This window comes from Pituophis catenifer, unplaced genomic scaffold (assembly GCF_029215685.1).
Source record: "Pituophis catenifer annectens isolate HBS135680 unplaced genomic scaffold, rPitCat1.0.hap2 SCAF_1, whole genome shotgun sequence".
NCBI lineage: Eukaryota > Metazoa > Chordata > Lepidosauria > Squamata > Colubridae > Pituophis > Pituophis catenifer.
This window is the reverse complement of record NW_027256881.1, coordinates 342,062,832-342,089,149: the sequence shown is the minus strand read 5'-3', so window position 1 is coordinate 342,089,149 and position 26,318 is coordinate 342,062,832. Positions and strand designations below refer to the sequence as shown.

Genomic DNA, 26,318 nt, shown 5'->3' with positions numbered 1-26,318 from the left:
TTTTTAAACTGTGAAATAAAAGCTATTTTAAAAAGAGGGAAAAAAAATCAGCTATTCTGTGGGGCAGACACGAAACTGAAGGTAACGGTGTGCTTAAAAAAAGAAAAAAGAAAAAAAAAAGAAAAAAAAACCATTGCCACTCCACAGATCAGACAATTTGCAATCATTATATCATTAAAAATCAAGATTGTTTTCCTGTTGGTTTAAATTCGTGGGATTCGTTTGTCTTACTTTTCTTCACGACAAAAGGTCTCCCGAGGAGATTAAGGGAGGGGCGGATTGGGAGGGTGGGAGAAGAGGACAGATTCGTTCAAGGTCAGACTAGGTTATATTCCTTCAAGTTGAGTTGCAGGATGGTGTCCTTGACGGCGGCAAAGACAAACCGGATATTTTCCGTATCTGTGGCACAGGTGAAGTGAGAGTAGATAATTTTATCGCTGTCGGGGTTGAGATCCACGAACATTTTGAGGATAAATTCCCGGGCTGCTTGAGCGTCTCTCTGCGGGCCTGGAGACAGAACGGGAGAGAACCAGGATTATAATAAGGAACAGAAGGCTATGATCAAGAGCAAGCTACAGGTAGTCCTCGACTTACAACAGTTCATTTAGTGGCCAAAGTTACAATGGTACTGAAAAAAAGTCACTTATTCCCATTTTTCACACTTACGACTGTTGCATCCTCCCCAAGGGTTACGTGATTTATATTTAGATGCTTGACTGACTCACGTTTATGACGATTGCGGTGTCCCGTTTTGCAAGCTTCTGACCAGAAAAGTCAATGGGGAAATCAGGTTCACTTAACAACTGGGTCACTAAGTTAGGAACTGCAGTGAGTCACTTAACAAATGTGGCGAGAAAAGTCATAAAATTGAGCAAGCTCACCTAACAAATTTCTCACTTAAATTTTGGGCTCAATTGTGGTCGTAAGTTGAGGACTACCTGTATTCTCCAATGCTTAACTTCAAAAGGATGGAGCTCATTCTTACTCTTCCCAAATATCATTCTCTCCTCTAGGATAGACCTGGGCATTTTACTGGCCTGTGTCAGGTTGATCGGAAATTAGAAATCATATGCAAATAAGCGAACGCCATGCAGGCAGTACAGGTAGTCCTCAACTTACGACCACAACCGAACCCCTGAATTTCTGCTGCTGAGATACATTTGTTGCATTTTGCCCCAATTTACGACCTTTCTTGCCACCGCTGTTAAGTGAATCACTCCAGCTGTTGAGTTAGTAACAAGGTTGCTCAGTGAATTGGCTTCCTCATAGATTTTGCTTGTCAGAAAATCACAAAAGACAATCACGACACTGGGACACTGCAACCGTCATAAAGATGAGTCAGTAGCCAAGCGTCTGAATTTTGAACATGTGACCATGGGGATGCCCCAACGGTTGTGTGAAAAATGTCACTTTTTTCAGTGCCGTTGTAAACTTTGAATGGTCACTAAATAAACGGTTGTAAATCAAGGACAACTGCACTGCTTTTATTTTGAAGGCAACGTTTTTTTTTAATATTTACCTATGTGCTTGCATGCGTGCCTAAGCACCTTCATAACTATATTGGTTCGGCCTTCCACAACTATCCCAGTTTCTCATGTGGCCTCTTCAGAAAATAAATTGCCCAGCCCAACTGCCTGTCCATCCTAAATGCTAGCTTCCAGAGTTCGGAGAAAAGGTTCAAAAATAGCCAAAGCAGTAGCACTTAAGACTAGGGGTGTCAAAATGAAGACCCGGGGGCCGGATCTGACTCGCGATGTGGTCAGATCCGGCCCATGAGGCCATCCTGGAAAATGTTAAGGGGCCAGCCCGTGTCTCTTCGGCCCGGTCTACCCAATGCAAAGAGGAAACATCGGGCCAGCGTGGCTTCAGCCTGGTCTACCCAATGCGAAGGGGAAACATGCCAGCAGTTTGGAGAGTGGCGTCAAACTGGCCATGCCCACCCAGTTGGCCACCCCCACCCCCCGAAGTGAACCACAGCCCTGATGCAGCACTCAATGAAATTGAGTTTGAAACCCTTGACTTAGACTTACCCTGTTTCCCCCAAAATAAGACATCCCCTGATAATAAGCCCAATCGGGCTTTTGAGCGCATGGCAATAAGGCCAAGTGCTTATTTCAGGGTTCAAAAAAAAATATAAGACAGGGTCTTATTTTTGGGGAAACACGGTATATGGCACTTCACAGTGCTTTACAGCCCTCTCTAAATGGTTTACAGTGTCAGCCTCTTGCCCCAACAATCTGGGTCCTCATTTTACTGACGTCGGAAGGATGGAAGGCTGAGTCAATAGACAGACAGACAGACAGACAGACAGACAGACAGACAGACAGACAGACAGACGATAGATAGATAGATAGATAGATAGATAGATAGATAGATAGATAGATAGTGATAGAGTGATAGTGATAGAGATATAGAGATATAGAGATATAGAGATATAGATAGATAGATAGATAGATAGATAGATAGATAGATAGATAGATAGATAGATAGATAGATAGATAGATATCAACCATATTTCCTGGGATTCTGCCACCTCCCTCAGGGAGCTCAAGAAAGAGGGAACACTCAGGAAAAATATATTTCTACCGCAACCACCTCTTGGATCCACCTCTACAAACTAGCAGGCCAATGGAAAAGTTTGAAGCGGAGGTGCCTCCCATGCTTTGCTGAAGCTGCCCTCAAACAGAAGGGGGTGCTACTACTAGACGTGGCCTCACAAGTTAGCAGGGCTGATCCTCTATTTTAATTCCTGTAAAGTCAACTTCTTACCATCAAACTCTGGAAAGTAATCCACAAGGTGAGAGTACATGATCTTGTCTTCCAAGAGATCTTTCTTATTGAGAAAGAGGATGACAGAGGAATTCTGGAACCAGGGATAGGTGATTATGGTCCGGAAAAGGGCTTTGCTCTCCTCCATACGGTTCTATAAGGAAAAGCAGATTTTTTTTTTTAAGATCCAGGGATGAAACAATAAACAAACAGGTAAACAAGGATTACATCATTTTGGAGAAGCCTTGCACAGATCGTCCTTGACTTATAACCACAACTAAGCCCAAAACTTCTGTTGCTAAGTGAATTTTGCCCCATTTTACGACCTTTCTTGCCATAGTTGTTAGGTGAACCACTGAAGTTGTTAAGGTAGTAACCCAGCTCTTGTGAATCTGGCTTCCCCTTTGACTTTGCTTGTCACAAGGTCGTAAAAGGTGATTTACATGACCCCAGGACATGCAACCGTCATATATGTGTGTCAGTTGCCAAGCTTCTGAATTTTGATCTATGGGGCTCAAATGACTATGGGGATGCTGCAACCGTTATAAGTATGAAAAACGGTCATAAGTTCCTTTTTACAGTGCCGTTACTTCGAACGGTCACTAAATGAATTGTTATAAGTCGAGGACCACCTGTACAACTGTCCCCCATTGTCTCATAAAAGTGTTTGCCACAATCATTTTCAACCATGCCTTAATTCAGTGTCTCTCAACCTCAGAAACGTTTAAGCTATGTGCATGCCATGCAGCTGAGGAATCCTGGGAGTTGAAGTCCACATATCTTAAAGTAGCTGAGTTTGAGAAACGCTGCCTTAATCTCTCTGGGCTTTCATTGTGGTCGTACGTTGAGGACTACCTGTACACCTTGCATTGTCTTTTTCCCCCTGCTTGTCGAGGTTTTTGTTTCCTCCTGATTTTACGACACTCCTTTCAGAAAGATAACAGTATCTAGAAATCCTGAAAAAAGGTTAAAATAAGCAAACAATTGACCGCAGGGGAACAACTTCAAGTCTGCCTGCTCGCCAGAACTGTATTATAAATGGGTACCCAGACCGGTCTCCTTGCTGCTTTCATGTGAGGGGAGAATGGACTGTAAGGTTCGGGGACAAAAAAGGCAAATGTTTGTTGATTTTCTATTTATTCGGGAAGGGGTGGAATAGATCCAGGGGTGGGTGGGCTGCTGGAGGTTCGCAGGGGTTCAGGAGAACCTCTAGCTAAGATTCTGTGCAGTTCGGAGAACCCCCAAATCCCACTCCTGGATGGCCCCACCCACCCCTCCCCTCCCCGGAGTCCCCACGCAGCCCATTTTGGATGCAGGTAAGTACAGGGCGCGCACGGAACCTCGGGGAGGGCAAAAAATGGGCCTACCAGAAGTATGGGAAGGCTGGAAACACGCCCATTTCCAGCCTCCAGAGGGCCTCCAGAGCCTGGGGAGGCTGTTTTCACTCTCCTGGAGGCTCGAGCAAAGCCTCCGGAGCCCGGGGAGGGCAAGCCACCACCACCCCCGCTGTGGTGCAGGAGGCCGACTAGGACACATCCACCCAGCAACCGGGCAGAGAACCCCTTGCTAAAATTTTTGAAGCCCACCCCTGAATATCCACCAGGCCCTCACGGCCCAATACCCAGGGAAGAACTCTGCAGGGCACAAATGATCACTTTGAAAGCCAAGTAGCAAACTTGGATCCCCACCCACATTTTTTGGGTCCTTCTCGGAAAAGAGAACCGAAGGAACATCTCAGTGCTTCCTCTAAGGCAGCCCTTCTAGACCTCCATTTAAAATAAATAAGCATAAATAAATAAAAATCTTGAGCCAAGAAATACGACTTGGGAAAGACAGGGGCTTCAAAAATTTTTGTTGTTGCCGAGATAAGGCTGCTATTCTGAGGGACCTCCGCTGGATGAAGGAAGCTGCTCAGGGGACAGGGCTGTCTTCTAAAAAGCTTCTTTGCCCAACCATTATTCCCTCCCTGCAGATGACTTTAGACAAACCTATATGTATAAACTAGCTGGATACCTGTGCTCCGCGAAGAAACTATGTGATCGGGCTTGACATTTATAGCTTGAAAATTAATGAGTAGTTGCAGATCGGCCTCTCCTCTCCCCTTTTCTCCCTCAGGCTTGCCCCACAGAAGCCTCTCCTATCTTATCCCCTTCTCTCCCTTTCAGGTGGGGAGTAAAATGTCTAAACTCCTAGCCCACAGGCCGGATGAGTCACACGTTGGCCACGCCCACGCCCAATGGCAGTTGGAACAGAGTTGTTTTCAGGTGGGGAGGGGGAGTAGAACTCCTTAGCATCACAGCGTGTTAATAATAATATCAGAAATACTAATGATCTGATGGTCATTTCGAAAAATCCTTTCTTCAGCAAGCACCTAGAAGCCAAGAGGAACATACGTGGCAAATTTCAAGTTTGTAGACTTTACGGTTCTGGAGATTTTGTGATGATGCCTGTGTGGTATTTCGCTTTTATATACAGTCATGGCCGTAAATGTTGGCACCCCTGAAATTTTTCCAGAAAATGAAGTATTTCTCACAGAAAAGTACTGCAGTAACACATGTTTTGCTATACACATGTTTATTCCCTTTGTGTGTATTGGAACAAAAGCAAAAAAGGGAGGAAAAAAAGCAAATTGGACATAATGTCACACAAAACTCCAAAAATGGGCTGGACAAAATCATTGGCACCCTTTCAAAATTGTGGATAAATAAGATTGTTTCAAGCATGTGATGCTCCTTTAGACTCACCTGGGGCAAGTAACAGGTGTGGGCAGTATAAAACTCACACCTGAAAGCAGATAAAAAGGAGAGAAGTTCACTTAGTCTTTGCATTGTGTGTCTGTGTGTGCCACACTAAGCATGGACAACAGAAAGAGAAGAGAACTGTCTGAGGACGTGAGAACCAAAATTGTGCAAAAATATCACCAATCTCAAGGTTACAAGTCCATCTCCAGAGATCTAGATTTGCCTTTGTCCACAATGCGCAACATTATCAAGAAGTTTGCAACCCATGGCACTGTAGCTAATCTCCCTGGGCGTGGATGGAAGAGAAAAATTGATGAAAGGTGCCAATGCAGGATAGTCCGGACGGTGGATAAGCAGCCCCAAACAAGTTCCAAAGCAATTCAAGCTGTCCTGCAGGCTCAGGGAACTTCAGTGTCAGCGTGAACTATCCGTCGACATTTAAATGAAATGAAACGCTATGGCAGGAAACCCAGGAGGACCCCTCTGCTGACACAGAGACATAAAAAAGCAAGACCACAGTTTGCCAACATGTATTCGAGTAAACCAAAATCCTTCTGGGCAAACGTCTTCTGGACAGATGAGACCAAGATAGAGCTTTTTGGTAAAGCACATCATTCTACTGTTTACCGCAAACGGAATGAGGCCTACAAAGAAAAGAACACAGTACCTACAGCGAAATATGGTGGAGGTTCACTGATGTTTTGGGGTTCTTTGCTGCCTCTGGCACTGGGTGCCTTGAATGTGTGCAAGGCATCATGAAATCTGAGGATTACCAACGGATTTTGGGTCGCACTGCAGAGCCCAGTGTCAGAAAGCTGGGTTTGCGTCGGAGATCTTGGGTCTTCCAGCAGGACAATGACCCCAAACATACGTCAAAAAGCATCCAGAAATGGATGGCAACAAAGCGCTGGAGAGTTCTGAAGTGGCCAGCAATGAGTCCAGATCTCAATCCCACTGAACACCTGTGGAGAGATCTTAAAATTGTTGTTGGGAAGAGGCGCCCTTCCAATAAGAGAGACCTGGAGCAGTTTGCAAAGGAAGAGTGGTCCAAAATTCCGGGTGAGAGGTGTAAGAAGCTTATTGACGGTTATCGGAAGCGACTGATTTCAGCTATTTATTCCAAAGGGTGCGCAACCAAATATTAAGTAAAGGGTGCCAATGATTTTGTCCAGCCCATTTTTGGAGTTTTGTGTGACATTATGTCCAATTTGCTTTTGTTCCAAAACACACAAAGGGAATAAACATGTGTATAGCAAAACATGTGTTACTGCAATACTTTTCTGTGAGAAATACTTCATTTTCTGGAAAAATTTCAGGGGTGCCAACATTTACGGCCATGACTGTATATATAGATAAATGTACATAATAAATGTTCAGAGGAAAGTGGCTGCAGGGTCAGCAACTGAACGAGTAAACCAAGAGTCTCCCAATATTTCCAGCTTTGCGGAGGAGGCGGTGGAGGGGGGGGGAGGGAATATTTCCGTGCAATCCCACCCCTCACACCAATGGAACGTGTGTGAGTGCATGCACTCTCACAAATGGAGGATGCACGTGTACACATGCTCGCCTGCCATTTCCACAACCCGGTTGCAAACAGCTCACAGGGACCTGTGAAGTAAACTACATGTAGTCCTCGATTTACAACCACAACTGACCACAAACTCTGTTGCTAAGCAAGGCAGCTGTTAAGCGAGTTCTCTCCCCCCCCCCCCCCCGCATTTTAGATCTTTCCTTTTCCTGTCTAAAACTTAACTGCTGCAGTTAAGTTATTGCAGCAGTCGAGTTAGTAAAACGGTTGTTAATTGAATCTGGCTTCCCCGTTGACTTTGCTTGCCAGAAGGTCATAACAGGAGATCGCCTGACCCCAGTGGGATGCTGCAACTGTCATAAATACATCCCTGTTGCCAAGCGACCAAATTTTGATCATGTGACCACGAGGATGCTGTTAACAGTCATAAAAATGGTCATAAGTCACTTTTTTCGGTGGTGTTGTGACAGTTAAATGAATGGTTGTAAGTTGAGGATTTCTAACGTCATTTTGCTCACTCTCGTGCTCCAGGATGAAAGGTGACAAATGTTGATGTCGCTAGTGTGTCCCAAATCATCTCTTTAAAAGTATTTGACAAGGTAGCTTTCCAGCCGCTCCACCATCAACGACAGAGCAAACCCCGCATGCCAAGGCCGGCCGCTAGTCACTTTGCTTACCTCGTTATCAGATTCCACCAGTACTTGGTCGTATTCGCTAAGAGCTACTAAGAACATGATGGAAGTTACATTTTCAAAGCAGTGTATCCACTTCCTCCTTTCTGACCTTTGCCCACCAACATCCACCATTCTGAAGAGACAGACCGGGGGGGTGGGGGGAGAACAACAGTGAATGCTCATTGATCTGTCAATGTTCCCAATCCCCAAGATCAAATTTTAAAAAATAATAATAGAATATCCAATACGTTTGCAACAGCAGAATTGTCAGGGACCAGCAAGGCTGGTGTGAGAAAGATATTCTGTGTAGTGGTGCTTATTTCCTTTAGATTCCCGGCTACAGTCCATCTTTTTCCTGAAGGCTTCTACTCTGCTATTACACTGCAACTAGGTGAAAGAATGGGCAACTGATCACTGTCCAGTTTTTATGCAAAAGCTCTTCCCAAACATCATTGTACTGAAGAGTTGCTGTTATCTTCCCGCCAAAGGTGGTCCCTATTTTTCTACTTGCATTTTTTACGTGCTTTCGAACTGCTAGGTTGGCAGATGCTGGGAGAAGTAACGGGAGTCACCCCGTTACGCGGCACTACGGATTCGAACTGCTAAACTGCCGGCCTTTCAATCTACAAGCTCAGCATCTTAGCCACCGCGCCCCTATACAATGTAGTCTCTTTTAAATATAATCTTGTACGTCCTAGTTATAACCGTTATTCTCATAGTTATACCATAGCATTCTATAGACTTGTCACTCTATACACTTTAAAGTCGAGTACAGTCCAATGGTAACATTATAGTATATATGCTTATATTTATATCTATCTATCTATCTATCTATCTATCTATCTATCTATCTATCTATCTATCTATCTATCTATTTCTATTCTGTCAATCTTCTTTGGTTAAGTTACTAATCTCTGCACCTGTTATCTAACCATTTGTACAATAAGTCCCATGTTAACTAATGCTCTGTTTCCTCTTTATCCTTAATTTCCATCGTTAACCTGTCCATTTTGGCGCATTCTAATATTTTCTTTATTACCTTTTCATCTATTGGTATACTTTCATTTTTCCAATTTTGTGCATATGTGATTCTCACTGCTGTTATTACATATAACATTAAGTATGTAATTCTTTTGTTGTATTTCCCCGGTAGTATACCTAGTAAGAACAGTTCTGGTTTTAGACCTATTTGTTGTGCTGTCATCTCTTCTAATCAATCTACTCCCTACCTTGATGGGTTGCAGTTTTCCAGCCTCAGGAGCAGAACGGCGTTTCTGCCTCGTCCTCTTCCACCCCTTTTTCCTAAACTATCCCTTGCTCATCTAACACGTGAATCTAAAGCATGTGAATTTTTGGTTTGTTTATCTATTTACATACATCCCTTTATTGTTTTTAAAAATAATTCAAGAGGGGAATATACACAATATTCCTTCCTCCTCCTGTTTTCCCACCAACCCCAATAACTCTGTGAGATGAGTCGGGTTCAGAGAGCGCAACTGGACCAAGGTTACCCAGCTGGCTTTTGTTGCCTAACGTAGGACTAGAACTCACAGCTGCCTGGTGATTGTACCCAAGGTCACCCAGCCAGTTTTCATGCCTAAACCGGGACTAGGATTTACCATCTCCCAGTGATTGGCCCAATTTACCCAGCCAGCTTTCATGCCTAAGCTGGAACTAGAACTCGCAGTCTCCTGATGATTGGCCCAGCCGGTTTTCGTGCCTAAGGTGGGACTAGACATCACCGTCTCCTGGTTTCTAGCCTGTTGCCTTCACTGCTATTATTGCCCTAATTATTGCCATTCATTCACTCTGAGCATGTCAGAAAAGACTGCAAGGAGCCTCTCACCTTTGCAAGGATCATGGAACTTGGATAACGCAACAGAGCTCATGTTGTTGAATCCTTTACCCCTAGAGCACAGGTGTCAAACTCAAGCCCTGCCAGCAAAAATGGAGCTTGGGAGGGCCAGGCATGGCCTCCCCTGAGCTCTGTTTTTGCTGGCAGAAGGTTGCAGGAGGCCATCGCAGCTGAAAACAGAACCCAGGCTGGCCATGTGTGGTTTCCCCAAGCTCCGTTTTCGCTGGCAGAGGGCTGCAGGAGGCCATCATGACCGAAAACGGCACCTTGAGTGAAGTGGAGCTGGCCATGCCCCCTGGCCCACAGAGGTCAAACACAATCCTGATGCAGCCCTCAATGAAATTGAGTTTGACACCCCTGCCCTAGAGGCTCACAGGGCATCAGTTTAGTATAGTGGGTTAAAAACGCTGAGCTAGAAACCAGGAATCTATGAGTCCTAGTTCCCCACTTCCATGCATAAAATCAAGCTGGGTAACTTTGACCCAGATGGTCTCTCTTTGCATCAGAAAGGAGCTATTGGCAAACCGTTTCCCAAAACCTTGCCAAAACAGTGTGGACTAGTCCTAACAATCACCAGGAATCCACTGATTTGAAGGCACCTCCCAAAAAGAGGTTCAGAAGGTTCAGGCACCTTCGTTTCTCTTTAGGAAGATTATGAAAACCTCCCTTTTTTCAATTAGTTTTTTTTTAAAGCTCCAGTTGATTGGCATAAGACACTTCCTCTGTACGTCTTTGTTTTTACCTTTGACTGATTATTTTATTGGTGACAAAGATTTGGTTTGTTATTACTCGGTAGTCCATTGCCCAGGGTTTTTATGACTGAGGGGGTTAACAAATATAAGAGACAGACAGACACAATGACTGAATGACTAATTCTTGCTATTCAAAATATGAGGACTACTAAACCCCGTAACCATCTCAAAATCCGTAATTTAAAAGCGACTTTTTTTCTTTCTCTCGCTCTTTTTTAAAGCTCCAGGTTTAATAGCCATATATTACCATTGGGAAAACTGCTGTTTTATTGTTATGATCGTTGTCATAGAAATCCTTCCTAATCTTATCTCTGTTTGTCATTGCTTTCCCTCCTAAGATTGATCTCCTCTTTATGTCTCCAGCAAGCTCTACTATGTTTATCTATTCCTGAGCCCAAGAAAACAAATACATCCCCCCCATCTTCCTTCATTTCTGCAACAGCAAATTCACGTTGGTTTTATCTTTTTAATATTTAACATGAACTCAGATTAGTCACTTCCCATTGTTGTGTTTATAATTAGGTTTTCTAGCTCTTCTTTACTTTCTGCGAGTGTAACCTGCGTATCTTAAGCAACCCTGCCACAATAATTGTTGATTCCCACTTTTCTAATCCTGCCATTCTTATAACTCACTGTAATTTATAGAGAGAGTAATAACATGAATCTCTGCCTCGCTTCCTGTTCTGAAGTACTCAACATTCAGCAGCTTCTACTTCCCCTAAAGCAGGGGTGTCCAACCTTGGCAACTTTAAGACCTGTGAACATCAACCCCCAGAATTCCCAGCTAGCTAGCTAGCTGGGAATTCTGGGAGTTAAAGTCCACAGGTCCTAAAGCTGAATATCCTGCCCTAATGGTACTACAACCAATTGTTCTGATTCACAATTAGCCTTAATATCTTCTACATTCTAGCATAAACTAAGCAATCATATAATCAATAAACAAAAAAGCCATCCTGTATTGTCTAAAGTTTTGTTCCATATTTTTGTATAACGTATTTGACAACATATTTGTTTGTTCTTACTCTAACTCTTTAACTCTTCTCCTAACATTTAAATGGGCATTACAGCTGTGCCTGTATTGTCTTACTGTACTGCCTGTCATACCTCACTTTCCGGTGATGTCAAATTTAATTTCTCTATAAATGTTTCTGTAGTTTTATAATCCTGTTTCCCACTAAAGGTTTCTGTATAGTTTCTCCATCTTCCTTCTAATAAGCCTGTATTACATCCTTTCCTTAATTATTCTTGAGGAGTTTTATCTTGGCTGCACATTTTCCTTTTTTAAAAAAAATTATATTGCTTTTCTTGTCCTTTTCATGTTTAAAGTTTCCTGTCCTGGTTTCTGGCCCAATGCCTTGAGACCACTAGACCAAGCTGGCTCCCATATGAGATAATGTTACGAAGGGTATTCCTGATGACATTGTGGTCAGGGTCACAAAAGCTAGAGAGTTCTTCCACCACATTAAAGTGACAATCTCTTGGGAAGGCTTCACTTATCAACAAGACACAGAGAAACATGGTAAGAAAAGGCATTTGTTTCCCCAAACTCCATAGACACATGTAATCATATTATGCTTTTATATAAAGCACCCTTTAAATATCAGATGTCCATGAAAGAAAGTTACCTGAATATAATGTTCTCAAGATCAAAGGGGTATTCTATGATCCCAGTTGTTGGGACTCTGACCCGCAGGACGTCTTGTTGGGTTGGGAGATACCCTGGGGTGGCAATACGATCCACATCGGTAAGGTAGCTGCAAAAAGCATGTATGAGGGAAGGATTAAAGAGGCTTAAGTTTGGCAGCCACATTAAATGCCTTTGAAGAGAGAAGATTATAAGAGATACAGAAGGACTGCTCTGTTGCTCAAACTTTCAAGGCTGCTTTCCAACAATATCCCACATCCAAGAATATAGAAGAGAGGGTGGTACATTTCATATTTAATTTTCACCAAATGTCTCCAGTCCAGAGATATTAAGAATTGCACACAATTGGGGATCCCATCTACACAACTTTTGATGCATGGACCAAGGAATCTAACTTGGATGCTACTCAGCATGAAAACACGAATGCAGAAATGAACATGAGCTCCTGAGGCTTTTCAGATTTCAAAAGAAACCTTGATCAATACAAACAGCAAAACTATGGCCTTACTCGGACCACAACGTAAGGACAAGAGGGAAGGACCGTCACCAGAGGGGCAAATGGGTTCTGCGTAGCTCCTTCAAGATGACTATCAATATCAAGCAGATGAAGACTGCAAAATCTTAAGTCCAAATATTTTCTTCCACCCCACCGACGTTGCCTCAACACCGATTCTTCCTCACCACTTTACTCCAATCTAAGACCAAGGAGCTCAAAAGGCAAGTATTATCCTGGGGGTGCATTCTATGCCCAGAACACGGGAAGCAACAATCTACTCTATTTTGCCCTATTTCTCTCATACTGAGCACCACCATTCAAAAGCAGCAGGGACAAATTGGAGCAGATTCAGAGGAGAGCTAGCAAGATTCAAAGGAGACTGGAAACCAAGCCCTATACAGAATGATTCAGGTATGCCTAGTTTGCAGAAGGCACAATTGAACGCAGATACAACATTGTCAAATACATAATAGCGAAATAATAAGTAAGAGCTTGTTACATAGGTGGAATGGTTTCTGTAGTTCCAGAGGAAAGAACCAAACCAACGGATTAAAACTACCATACTTTTCAGAGTATAAGATGCACTCCCCCCACCCCTCAAAAGAGAGTGGAAATGTTGGTGCGTCTTATACACCGAACACAGCCATTTTTGGCCTCCCAAAACCCCGCCCCGTGCATCCTGTTTTTGCCAAAAACAGGCCCGTTTTTCGCAAAAACGGGGCATGCAGAGGGTTTGAGAGGCCTGCAGAGTGGTCCTGGGGGCCGGGGAGGGCGAATACTTTTCTTTTCTTGTTTACCTCTTCAAAATCTTGGTGTGTCTTATACTCGGGTGCGTCTTATAGTCCGAAAAATACTGTACATAGAAGGAAGTTCAGGCTACTCAACAAGAGGAACTTCCCAAAGTCCTTCTTTCTTTTTAAGTTTTCAGGAAGGAAAGATACAAAAAAGCGACAGTAAGTTGGCTTACTATTTAGCGGAGTCAGAGAGCTGGTATTCTCGCCGCCGGTCATAACATTCTTGGATTCCTGGGTCATTCCACAATGTCTTAATTGCACTTACATAGGGTTGTTCAAAGGATGAAACCTTCTCTACATCCACTTCTCGGATCAGTAGTGCATTGGCCTTCAGGATGAGAGGAGAGAGCAAATCTGGTGTTAATGGCTTACTCGGATCTTATCCACGCCCTTTCAGCAGGAATTGACTTTTAGTCACTCTATGGAGATTCTCAGTCATCCAGGGTACAGTTGTCCCAAAGGTGTTTTTTTTTTTCAAGAGTCAACTGGACTTTCTGGTTTTTCTTCGAAGGCTTTTCGCTTCTCATCCAAGAAGCTTCTTCAATTCTGTTCTCAGAACTTCAGTATTTCAGAACTGAAGAAGCTACTTGGATGAGAAGTGAAACATCTTCAAAGAAAAACCAGAAAGTCCAGTTGCCTCTTGAAAAAGCACCTTGGGGGACTTTTATTTACTCATTTCCTTTTCCTATCCTACTGCTGGAGCTGCATGTTAACACCAACAGAGCAGGAGGATTCAGTGCAAAATTCAGCTGGTGATCAATCCGCAGTTGTTTCCCAAAGCATTTCCGCCCATAAAAAACACCCTTTCATTTAGAACAGGGCTGTCCAATCTAAGCAACTGTAAGACCCATGGACTTCAACTTCCAGAATTCCCCAGCCAGCAGGTCTTAAAGTTGCCAAGATTGAACAGTCCTGGTTTAGACCAGGGCATGCACCATCCAATAAAATGGCATGGGATAAGAGAGATTAAAACAGGTTTCTGCCTCACTACCCAGACACAGATATACAAGTAGTCCTTGACTTCCAACCATTCATTTAGTGGCCATTCAAAGTTACAACGGCACTTGAAAAAAAGTGACTTATGACCGTTTTTCACACATATGACAGTTGCAGCATCCCCATGGTCATGTGATCAAAATTCAGAAGCTTGGCAACAGGTTCATATTTATGACGGTTGCAGTGTCCCCTTTTGCGACCTTCTGACAAACAAAATCAACGAGGAAGCCAGACTCACTTAACAATCGTGTTACTAACTTAACAAATGCAGCGATTCACTTAACAGCGGTGGCAAGGAAAGTTGTAAAATGGGGCAAAGTCACTTAACAAATGTTTCACTTAGCAGCATACATTTTGGGCTTAATTGTGGTCGTAACTCGAGGACTACCCGTACTTTGATTCTTACAAAAGCCAACTCCTAAATCTAGTTTGCACTGCTCTTTGAGGTCTCTGAATTATAGAGCCTGTGCAGCCCACCTCTGCAAAGTGGACAGGACAAAGAAATGCAGACTTCTGTTTTTGTAAACCAGACAGGCTTGTTGTTATCGGAATACATCACAGAGGTACATATTGTTGTGTAAAAGCAAAAAGTTGTGGTTGTAATGTTGTTACCTTCTACTGTGCTAAAGAGAGTTGGGAGTCGGTGCCTTTTTCTTTTTTTCTCCTGTTACACTATATCCCTTCTTTTTCCCTCCCTCTCTTCTTTCTTCGTCATGCTCTCTTTTCTTTGTATTTTATACTTTGATGAACTAATAGAAAAGTTAAATGAGGAGAAAAAAAAGAACAAAGAAATGCAGACTGCTGTGCTGCGATGAGCCTCACCTTATTTTGCTCATATTTGTATAGGATCTTTAAGGTTTCCATAGCCCTGATCATTGATTGCATGGCAGTGAAGATATTCTGGTACACCAGTTTGGTGAAACCCTTTTTATCCTCTTCAGAGTAGCCCGAGCCATGGATTATCCGCATCTGTTTAATGAAGGTGCTTTTCCCACTTTCTCCTGTGCCTGGAAAAAGAAATGTGGGACAGGATAGGATAAAATAGGTTTTAAAACACAGCAACTTTAAATGGAAGTTTTCTTTTTCTCTTGCTTTATTTTCTGGCATGAATTTTTATGATACAATTTGTTTTAAGAGCCGGCCAAACAACACGGGGATAAAGCAGCCTACAAAAAGCCTTGTAAAATAAAATGGTATGCTTATAATAGAAGTTGGCATTTTTTGAAACAGAAGGAAGGTTAATTCTATGTTGCAATCGACCTTTCCATGGAAGGACTAAAAAACTTTTGTTACCCTTCAAATCACCCCACCCTGTAGTGAAAAGCTGCTCTGTTATGCACCGTCTTCACTGAAAGAAGAAAGTGAGAATGAAAAAGACGAACAACATACCTAAGCTTAGCATGGAGACAGGAACAGATTTTATATTACTTCTGTGATAGGAGAAAAGCATTCTGCACATGCGCTAAGGCACAGTGGGATCCCGAGATCAAGCATTGACACGGAAACTAATTCTGGAGCCTAGAATGGCATTTATCTTGCTTGGTTCCTGGTCACATTTATAAAGTTGGGTAAATTACAAGCTCTCATAAATAATACGATAAATGATAACTATTCAAATTATGGGATCACCTTTTCTCAGTTGCTCAGTTCAAACAACTTTCTCCCAAACCATCTGACTGATTACTTGTCAAAAATCCACTCTTCCTGGCTGACTCTTCATAAAGATGGAAACCATATTTTAATTTTAATACAGTGGAACATTTAAAACATGCCGTGTTAGAAGCTTTTAAGAGGCATGCTTATTACAACTTCTAGCATGATCCAATGCTGGTACAGTATTGTTATTGTTACAATAGTGTTATCCAACATTGTTACAGTATCTATCAAAAAGAAAAGCCAGGATGCAGAAGCTGATATACTGGCTAACAATGCAACTCCCAATTTTAATTTCATCTCAAAGGTTTGTCCAGAAAGGCTGTTGTACACCTCAGATATCAGTCATCTAGAAAAACGAAGAGGCTCTTCTAAGCCTTTTGCCTAAAATCATCTCCTTTGGAATATTTTACTTTTCTGACTATTTGCAAAAGATTCAACATCACCTGGTACTTTGTCACTGGCATAGTTTGGCTCCCTCCTAGTCATACCTTATTCCCAGATGCAGTCAGGGGACATGTCTCCCTATAAGGCCCTGAAAATTAGCCTCCCTTGGCCAGTCTTTTAATTGTGTTTGTTGTGAGAAAAGAGGGATTGCAACATTCTATTGATCTGTAGGTCTAATTCTTTACTCAAACAAGTAAAGATGTTTTTGACAAGGTGATTTTTTTTCTCTTTCTCAGTAGGGGTTTGGGATGAAATTCCAAACCATGGTTACCATTATGAGAATTGTGTGAGGAACATACATATATGTACTTTTCAAGTGCTACTTTGAGTACAGTAAATGAAGCCAGTATGTTCTTACTTTATTTTAGATATTTATATGTTGCTTCTCAATAGTACTCTGAATATTTAAAACATCCCTTCAACATCCAGCTTACACTCCTTGTCAATATTTAAGCTCTGCATTGCTGGCCTATCTTTCAAGATTTTTCTCTTTCTTTCCTGACCAAACTTTAGCTCTTCCAGTTTTACAGTGCTTCCCAAACCTTCAATCCCATGCTAAAAACCCATGAAAATACAAGTTAATTATCACAGGCTATTTAAAATATAACCCTTTTCTAGTGGTCTAGCAGTGAGGCAGACTGAGAAAATATGAGATTCTACGTTTCTGTGTTATTTGAATGAAACCCTTTGAAAGCAGCTGTGTCCTTTCATGTATAAAGATATTTCTATTCCATCTCATTCAAAAGTTGTGGGTGCTTCATCATTGGAGGTTTTTAAGAGGAGACTGGACAATCACTTGTCTGAAATGGTATAGGGTTTCCTGCTTGAGCAGAGGGTTGGACTAGAAGACCTCAAAGGTCCCTTCCGGCTCTATTCTGATTGATTGAAAAACTACTGGGTTGGATAATAAATACGTTCACAAACTTTACTGGAATGGCAAGACTTTGAATGGCCAATAAATCCGTATGTATGTATGTATGTATGTATGTATGTATGTATGTATGTATGTATGTGGCTCTGGAAAATATTTTCACAGCCCACGATCCAGGGGTGGGTTCTAACCGGCTTTATTACTGGTTCTTTGTGTGCGCACTTCGTGCGCGATCGCCTCTTCACTTCGCTCGCCTGCGTGCCAAACTTGTGCTTTGCGCAAGCGCGTTGCGAATCTGCCCAGCTGAGGTGCGACAATCTGCTCTGCCGCACCTCTCAGCTGGGCAAAAAAAGAAGAAATATAAGGTCGGAATAACGCGGGGGCGGGCGGGAGGGCCCAGCTCCCGAAGAAAGAGAACCAGTTCGGTGACGTAATAGCGTCACTGCTACCGGCTCGGCCGAACCGGGCCAAACCAGGAGCAACCCACCACTGCCACGATCCCATATTAAAATTTTAGGAGGCAGTATCTTCTTCCTTATATATCTCTCCTCAGAATTATGCATTCTTGTGTAAGATAGAATAATTTTGAATAACCACTAGATGCCAGCACCAAACTTTACAAAGGCTGTTCTCTCCAGGGTAGTTTTAAACTGGCAAGAAACCTAGAATTCCTGCCACTAAATTTCAATTACATTACGACAGGACAAATATGGCCAAATAAATGGTAACAAACAAGGCCTGTGGCTGCACAATCTTTAGAGTTTTCCTCAGGTATACAGAGGAGTCACAGTGGCCAGCATTGGCCTCTGAATGGCAGGAAATGTGAGGTTTGTGGACTATCTAGATCTGGTATAAATACTAGGAACCTAGCTTCTAATCCCAGTGTGAGTAATAGAGTAATTCTTCCTGCCTCACCCAACCAAAACATCAGCCAACAACTGATTGCAGCAATCCAAAGACTGGACAAGATCCACACCAGGTTGTCTCTTGCCAACCTGCTTCCTCTCTAGAAACTAAAGCCAACAACTTTAGGATATGTTTACATGACTTCACCAATTTTCTTCCTATGCAAATAGAAGATAACACTTCTAAAGGAAACACACCAGCAGTACTTTATATGAGTACTCACACTTTTTTTGGCAGGGCAAAAGTGAGTGGTAAAAATTAGCAGCTTATGCTGTGTTAAAAAAAATGCTCACAGAACGAACAGATTTTTGCTTTGGCAAACAACGGACAGCTCAATTAGAAAAGCCTATTCTTTTCCTTCTCACGCACACACATCAATGTTGACAAGTCAGGACGACTTAGGGGGAAAACGGTTTTAAAATGATGACATTTTAAGGATTCTCCAGTGGACTGGGAGGGAATCCGTGCACATCGTAACTTCCTCCAGATGATGCTACTGCTCAGTGACAGATTGGCACTGCTGAGAGTTTTCCTCATAAGCATAAAATGTGGGCACATTTAATAGAGTGACCAACAATTGGAGTTCTAAATGTTCTTCATAACCATAATGAGGCTACTACCTGACTTCCTATATTCAGTAAACAAAAACAAAAGTGTAGTATATCTGAACAATTCTCAATAGTTAAAAATAATTATGCTTTAAATAATCAGAAATAGTAACAAGTGTTATATACAAAAATGATTTTTTTAAAAAAAAATGGAAATGATTTCTACCTACAATCAATTCGTAGGTGTCCAAAAATTTAAAAATTGCCCCAAACTTGCCAAGACTGTAGCAATTTTGTTCCCAAGATTCCACAACATTACGGAGTTCTTGCGTGAAGTGTGAGATTTCAGACAAGAAAACGAAAACTCTGCAACTCTTCAGCCATTTGTAAAGTACCGTAATTTGTAGCCATCCCCTGGAAGTGTTACAAGAGCTACACTGCCTAACCATCTTTTATTTTATGTAGAAACACTGCAAATTAATGAAAAAAGATTTTGCATTATCTTCAGAACTGTGCATGGTAATACATTTCTGAAGGTCACCTAAATAAAACCTTTTTTAAAAAAATTAAACTTGACAAATATCATTCTGACAAGCAAAGCTTCACTCGCTTAAACCTTAGAAATTCCATATAGAGATGAGCAGCAATAACAAATCACAGTGCTCTATTTCAGGTGTTTCCAAACTTGGGAAAATTTAAGACTTGTTGGCTTCAGCTTTCAGAATTCCTCGGTCAGCCATGCTGGCTAAGGAATTCTAGAAGTTGAAGTCCACAAGTCTTAAAGTTGCCAAGTTTGGGGATTTGGCTTGGATAGTTGGAAGTCTTCTCTTAGCTCACTTGCTAAGAATCTAATAGCCATGTCACTATCTCAGACTAGTCACTAGTAAACAATTCTTAAGGATGGTAATTGGTGTGAACTTATTTACAAGGATTTAATCCTATATCCATTCCTATTGTCAGATCAGAATATTTCTAGCACACTATTAGCTAAAAAAAGAATTTGTTTTTAAAAATTGGTCATTATTTCCTGACAAAACAGCACCATGTTTTCTATCCCAGCTGAGCAAAGATACATACCGTGTCACTTAAGGGATACTAACAAATGCAATCATAAGGGGCAAAACAACAATGCCAAAGAACACAAAATAATCTAACACAATATCAGTACATGAAATTGTGTACACTCATGAGACAAGATCTGAGGGGATTTCCATGATCATTCTGGCTAGCAATAATAACAAAGTACAAGGATGTAGGATTTCTTTCTTTTAGAGAAACACCAAACAGTAACCATTCATCAATGTGTCCATGTAATTTTAAGAAATACAAACAAATATCATAGAATAAAAGCTCTGCATTATGGAGACAACAGTGTATTCAATTAACCTTTTGCTCACTTGCTTTCAATTAGCCCTCCTCCATAATCTAATAAACTATTCAAAAAAATACCACTCTGCAAATTTGTTTTGAAGCCAACTGCCTTGATTATATGAGACCACTTTTTTAATAATGTGTTTTTTGCTAGAGAGATTGAAATTTTTGTATCTTCCAATGGTGAAGAGTTATTTACTACCTGCTATTTTATATTCCACTTTTTATGCTCTTTGACATAAAACCCAGAATTGAAGTCAGCACACCAATAACTATGCCTGTAACTTAAACTGTCGTACAAACACAGAATCATTACTTATCAAAGTAAGTGTATTTCAAAAGTAATGTCATTATTGGGTTTTTTTAATGAATGTTTAAAATACACAGTAATACTAATATTATATCATGCTACACAGCAATAACTAGTTGCAAAAGATTTGTTTTAATAGTTATTACTAGAGATAAAAGAAACACCACAATTATTTGGATGAGGGCTAAAGTCTGGCAAGAAATACAGTGTGGAACCAAAACATGAGAAGGCAAAGGTTATGGGGAAAACTAATTGTTAATGATATAAAACAGTGTTTCTCAATATTGGCAAGTTGAAGGCAGATGGACTTCAACTCTTCGAAGCTGGCTGGGGAATTATGGGAACTGAAGTCCATGCACCTTCAATTTACCAAGGTTGAGAAACACTAATATAAAAAGATGTAGTATTATAACTGGAAATTTCCTGTTCCACAACTATAATAAGCACCGACAGTGCAACAAGATCCACATTTCAAAATTTCTCTTTTCATAAGGATTACCTTATGAAATTACCATGGAAAAATGTTCATTAAATTTTGAAAAAGTTTAAAATATTGAATCCACTGATAGGTTTTTGCCCTTTAGCTCTGGGCTGTATAAACAGAACATCAATGTAGTTGAAAATTAATTCTGGGACTGATGGACTGCATCCCGAATTCAAAACAGGAAACCAGCCTGAGTTAAATCTGAATCCAAGACTCTTAGGAGCAACAGAGATTTACAAATCAGTTCTGCACTTTTTTTAAAAAAAATGTTTTACTAACACCAATGTCATAAAATCTGAAGTGACAGAGATTTATTTCCTCCAAAAGGTTATTTCAACTAAGAAATGGATTAATAGTGCAACTGAAAGAAAATTCACCATTCTGTGAACTCAGAATGCAAAGTCTGATGTTTACAATTAAGCAAGTCACCTGTTGCCCAATGCAGGCCTTAAAAGACTTAAAAACCAAGCCTCCAAGATAGAAGCCCCCAAAACAAGAACACAACCCTCATCAGACCTATTTTCAGCCTTATTCAGGATTGAAAGCTAAAGTTTAAAACCAAATCTTTAAAAATGTTGCTAAGGCTTAAAGTTCATAAATATTTTTCCTCACCTGAGTATGTTTCATTTGGGACACAAGGCAAGCAGGCGGGCAGAAGAGAAGCAAAAGAAAGACTGCACAAAGCTGTATGGGAGGACTCACATCACTGCAAACATCAGTGATGAAAGCTGTCAAAAATGACATAGAGGAGAAGGAATAGCTCAATTGAAAAGAAAGTAGGAGAGCAAATTCCTTTGAAAGCATGGAAGACTGAAAATAAAGTTGTTAGGTATGAGGAAGTAATGTATCTAAACAGCACTGGCAGACACTGTACCAAAGGAAAAGTCACCAGAGAGGGTAGAGAGGAGAAGAGGATAGAGGCTTTAGACTTCATGCTTTTGAGAGAAAGGGAAACATTCCACACACACAGATGGAGACAATTATGAAGGGGGTGACTTTGGAACAGGGGGAGGGGGAGGCAAAGAAAAGGCGCTGTGAGATCCGTTTAGCTAGGAAGCAGGATATAAATTATAGAAAAACAACACGGAAGGAATCTAAAGGGTTGCAAACAAGGCTAAAGGAGGATGGGCAGGACAGATATTTTATAATCTATGTCTGCCATAGGAAGGGTTTTTTTTTTTACTAGAGAGAGGGGGAATGCAACACTTATATAAAAGGAAGGCGGCCAGTAGTCAAGAAGAGTCCCTAACAAGAGGGCTATTGGCTAGGCTAGGGAATATAGATCCCAGCACATGCACATCATACAAGGTCCCTCAGTGAAATTATAGCCTTCTCCATCAAGATTCTGACTGTACCTGCTCTTCTTGATACCCGGTTCCTCTCCCACCGGGATTAGCCAATTCCCATTACTTAAGACCACGCATCTAAGAATTATTACCATGGCTACTTCAAAACTTCTTTCCTGTTTCTTAATCACCTGGTTCTGTTTGAGAAATGCCATCCTCAACCTGCATATAAGCCTATCAACCGGTTCTCTGTGCCTTATCAAATTATGCATGTTAAATTTATTACCATCCCTTCTCTGGAAAGAAGAGACAGAATGAACAAGGCCAGAAAAGTGTATGCTCAAACATGCAATGTTTCTAAGAGGTGTGAGGATAGTGGAATATTAATCTCAAATTAATGGGTAACAATAAACTCCAGGAAAAAAAATTTTTTTTTACAAAACTGACTGCAGTTCCTTACATTCTAAAACTCCTGCTCAGAGTGCAAAGAACAAGAGTTTCCTGTAAGAGTTTGATGTCAATCAATGTAACCTCCCTCCCCTCTTTTCTCCATCTTCTTTTCTAAACAAAGTTCAATATTTTGGCATTTTGAGATATTACTAAGTATGTATACCCAACAACAGCCAGGCAAAGCAAAGTACAAAACAAACTGATAATAATGTTATTAAAAAAAAAAAAAGAAAGCTGACCACCACAGAATTAGAATAGAGAAAACACTTGGGAAAGTGACAGAAATAAGGGTGGTTGAAATAGGATGCAAAGCCCCACAAATAATTGGATGACAGGGAGTGAAAGTTAAAGTCCGAAAAAGGGTGCAAATGAGGATATAAAAATCAACAAGATTTTAATGCACACAAATCCTAGAAAATTATTCCCGCTGCCAATTACAGTCGCTTCAGTAAAACCTCACACAATCGATGATCGAACAGGCCCAGCAATGATATATGCTTAGAATATGTTGATCTGATCTGTCAGGAAATGAGGGAGAGGTGGAAATAGAAGCCAAATAAATCCCACCCTAATATCACATGGGATTCAGAGGATGAAGGAATGACAAATGCAGGAAGAAGAGAAAAAGGCCCTTACACAGATTTCGATTTCAAGAAATTTCTGGGGAGGTTTTGGGGAGGAAATGAAACTCTCTCTTTTTTGACTCTACCTCAGAGGGTTGCTGTGAATATTAAGGACCCACAAAGATGATGAAGGATGTTGCCTAAAAGAAACCATCCCCTCTCCTTACATAATAGGGATGTAAAAGTCCCCCTTAAGAAAAGGAGCACTTGAACTGTCTACCTGGACAGCAAAGAAGCCTTGAACCCCTTCTGAGGCCTGTCCTAGCTCTCTCCCTTGTGAGGATGAAAAAGCAGAGAGTGGAAAAGGACCCTTGAGACACTCAGCCTGAGCAGGGAGGTGGGCAGGGTGGATTAGACAGAAGCAAAGAGGAAGGCAGGCAGGCAGGGCTAGAGAAAAAGAAGCATCTCTCTCATAAATACCATTAAGAAAAGCAGAAAAGCCACCTGAAACCAGCAGGACCCACAGAAAGTGAGGAAGACAAACACCTACCAGAAAGGAAATAGTAAGTAGAGTAATGAAGAAGGTGCTCAGAGATACATGCAAACGATGGCAGATGCATGTCTGTGTATATACACAATACTGCATATTTCACACTAATCTATAACTGTGTATATATAAATAATTGCATATTTAATATACATATAATTACATATATAAAATTGTGTATACCACTCATACTTATTTGCACACACATATGCATGATTGCACATCTATACATGATTGCACACATATACAATTGTATATATCATATGCACATGTGTACATAATTCTCATACACATATAAAAATAATTGTGTGCACCTATCAGACATGCATACATATATCACATGCACATTTACATATAATTGTATAATCACACACACAGAGCTGTAAATACATGATTCCAAACATATATACTTGTTTGTATATCATATACACAAGTGTACATATAATTGTGTGTATATGTCACATACACATGTATACAAATAGTTGTGTGTACATATCAAGCACATAAATATAACACATGTATACAAATAATTGTGTGCGCTTATCAGGCATGTATATATCACATGCACACATGTATACACACACACATTTTACACACATACACACATACATACATACACACACGACACACCTGTATATACATGATTGCAAACATGTATACTTGTGTTTGTATATATATATATGTATATATGTACACACACACAGGAATACTTACAATTGTGTGTATATATATCACAGACACCTATATATCATGCACATATGTATACATATAATTGTGTGCACATATCACACATACATGTATACATATAATTGTGTGCACATATCACACATACATGTATACATATAATTGTGTGCACATATCACACATACATGTATACATATAATTGTGTGCACATATCACACATACATGTATACATATTATTGTGTGCACATATCACACATACATGTATACATATAATTGTGTGCACATATCACACATACATGTATACATATTATTGTGTGAACATATCACATACATGTATACATATAACTGTATATATATATCACACACACCCTGTCCATAGATACGATTACATCCACCGATCTCCCTTACAGACGCATTTAAGTCACCCAGCCGCCTATACCGACACACGTGTCCACGCACAGGGGATGTTCAGACGTGACCCTTCCAGGGACCCATCCCGAGGGGCGCCCTCCCTCCCCCCGAGGGAAGCAAAAAGAGCCGCCCGATGCCACCGCGGAGGAGCAGCGGGCACCGCAGGCCCTCGGGAGGGAAGCGGGGAAGGAGGACCCTCCAGCCGGGCGTCGCTCGAGGCGGGGAAATGCGCAGCAGAAATAAGCCCGGCCGAAGAGCCGAGGGGGGAGCCGGCCTTTCCGGAGAGCCTGGGGAGGACGGAGGGGGGGGGCAAGCAAGGGGGATGGGGCCTTCCCACCCCAGAAGAGGCAGCGTCGCCTCCGCCTTTCCTCCCCGCTTGCTCGGCCTCTCCCCTTCCCCGCCGGACTGACCGAGCAGGAGCAGTTTGAGTTCCCGGCGGGCGTCGCGCTTGTCCCTCCGCAGCTGCTTCTCGATCTCGGCGTTGATGCGCTTCGACTCTTTCACCTCGTCGCTGAGGCAACAGGCCATCATGGACTCCAGCGTCATGGCTGCTGCTGCCGCCGCTGCTGTTGCCACCGGCACGGGCGGAGCCGCCGCAGCCGCCGCCACAAGAGGCGGCGGCGGACGAGGAGGAGGAGGAGGAGGAAGAAGAAGAGAAAGGCGACGGATGAGGAAAGGAAGGGCCTGCTCAGGCGGCGGCGGCGGCTTCGCGCTCCCGGCCGCCCGGCCGCAGCGGCGGCGGCTCCGGCTGTTGCTGTTGCTCCGCCGCCCCCTCAGCGACGGCGACCCAGCCCCGTCACGCCAACCCAACTTCCCAGCTCGCCTCACAACACGCGGTCAACCGAACCTTCCTGCGAGCACCCAGCGGGGACGGACGGCGGCCGCGCCCAATAGGAAGGCGGGCGCGCGCGCGCGGGTGGGTGGGTGCGTAACGGCCTTCTCCCCCCCCCACCCCCACCCCGCCTCTCCCTTCCAACCACCACACAGTGACTGACAGAAAACACCGGGCGGGTCTGATTGGCCGCGCGGGACGGAGAGACGCGACGTGGCTCGGCCAATGGGCGAGCGAGCCCCCTCAGGCGGGAGGCGGGGACGGCGGGGCGCCGCCGCTGAGCAAGGAAAGGATTGGTCCCGATGGCCGCACGACGACCAATCCGAGAGGGGAGGAGGGGTGGGAAGAAATCCGGGAGGTTTTGCTGGCGTGTGAGGAGACAGAGAGGGTTTTTTAATTATTATGTGAGACCCGCCCCTTTTTTTCCCTTAGGTTTTTTATTTATTTATTTATTTATTTAAAGCAAGGTTGGTTGTTAGATAAGAGATGGCGGGGGAAATATACGGTCTGAGCGTTTGGCTAGAGTAAGGGGTACGCATGCGCGGGGCGAGTATATGGGGGCGCGCGGCATTATGGGTCGGTGGAGGACTTGGGGGCATCGAGTGGAAAGGGCTAGAGGAGCCCAAACGTTTTGTTTTAGTTTTATTTTTAAACGGTGCCTCTGTGCGCGTGCAGAGTGACGTTCCCTCTTTTCCTTGACTTTTC

The 26,318-nt window shown here is 42.3% G+C and overlaps 1 protein-coding gene across 1 annotated transcript; it reads right to left on the bottom strand.

The window, feature by feature from the left end:
* Positions 1-166: 166 nt before the first annotated feature.
* On the bottom strand, positions 167-25,689 carry GNA11 (G protein subunit alpha 11). Its single transcript, XM_070944487.1, has 7 exons — positions 25,192-25,689; positions 15,073-15,257; positions 13,428-13,582; positions 11,945-12,073; positions 7,716-7,845; positions 2,770-2,923; positions 167-507 (listed from the first exon to the last, which is right to left on the bottom strand). Exons 1-7 carry the CDS (start codon positions 25,325-25,327, stop codon positions 317-319), a joined length of 1,080 nt encoding a protein of 359 aa, XP_070800588.1. The 5' UTR covers positions 25,328-25,689; the 3' UTR covers positions 167-316.
* Positions 25,690-26,318: the final 629 nt, after the last annotated feature.

Bases quoted from the DNA above. Each gene is read 5' to 3' on its own strand.
- GNA11 (XM_070944487.1), bottom strand. From the start codon at position 25,327: ATGACGCTGGAGTCCATGATGGCCTGTTGCCTCAGCGACGAGGTGAAA. The intron at 12,074-13,427 runs GTAAGCCAACTT...TGCTTTTTGCAG, and splicing joins CTCTCTGACTCCGCTAAATA to CTACCTTACCGATGTGGATC. The intron at 2,924-7,715 runs GTAAGCAAAGTG...TTTTCCTTATAG, and splicing joins TGGTGGAATCTGATAACGAG to AACCGTATGGAGGAGAGCAA.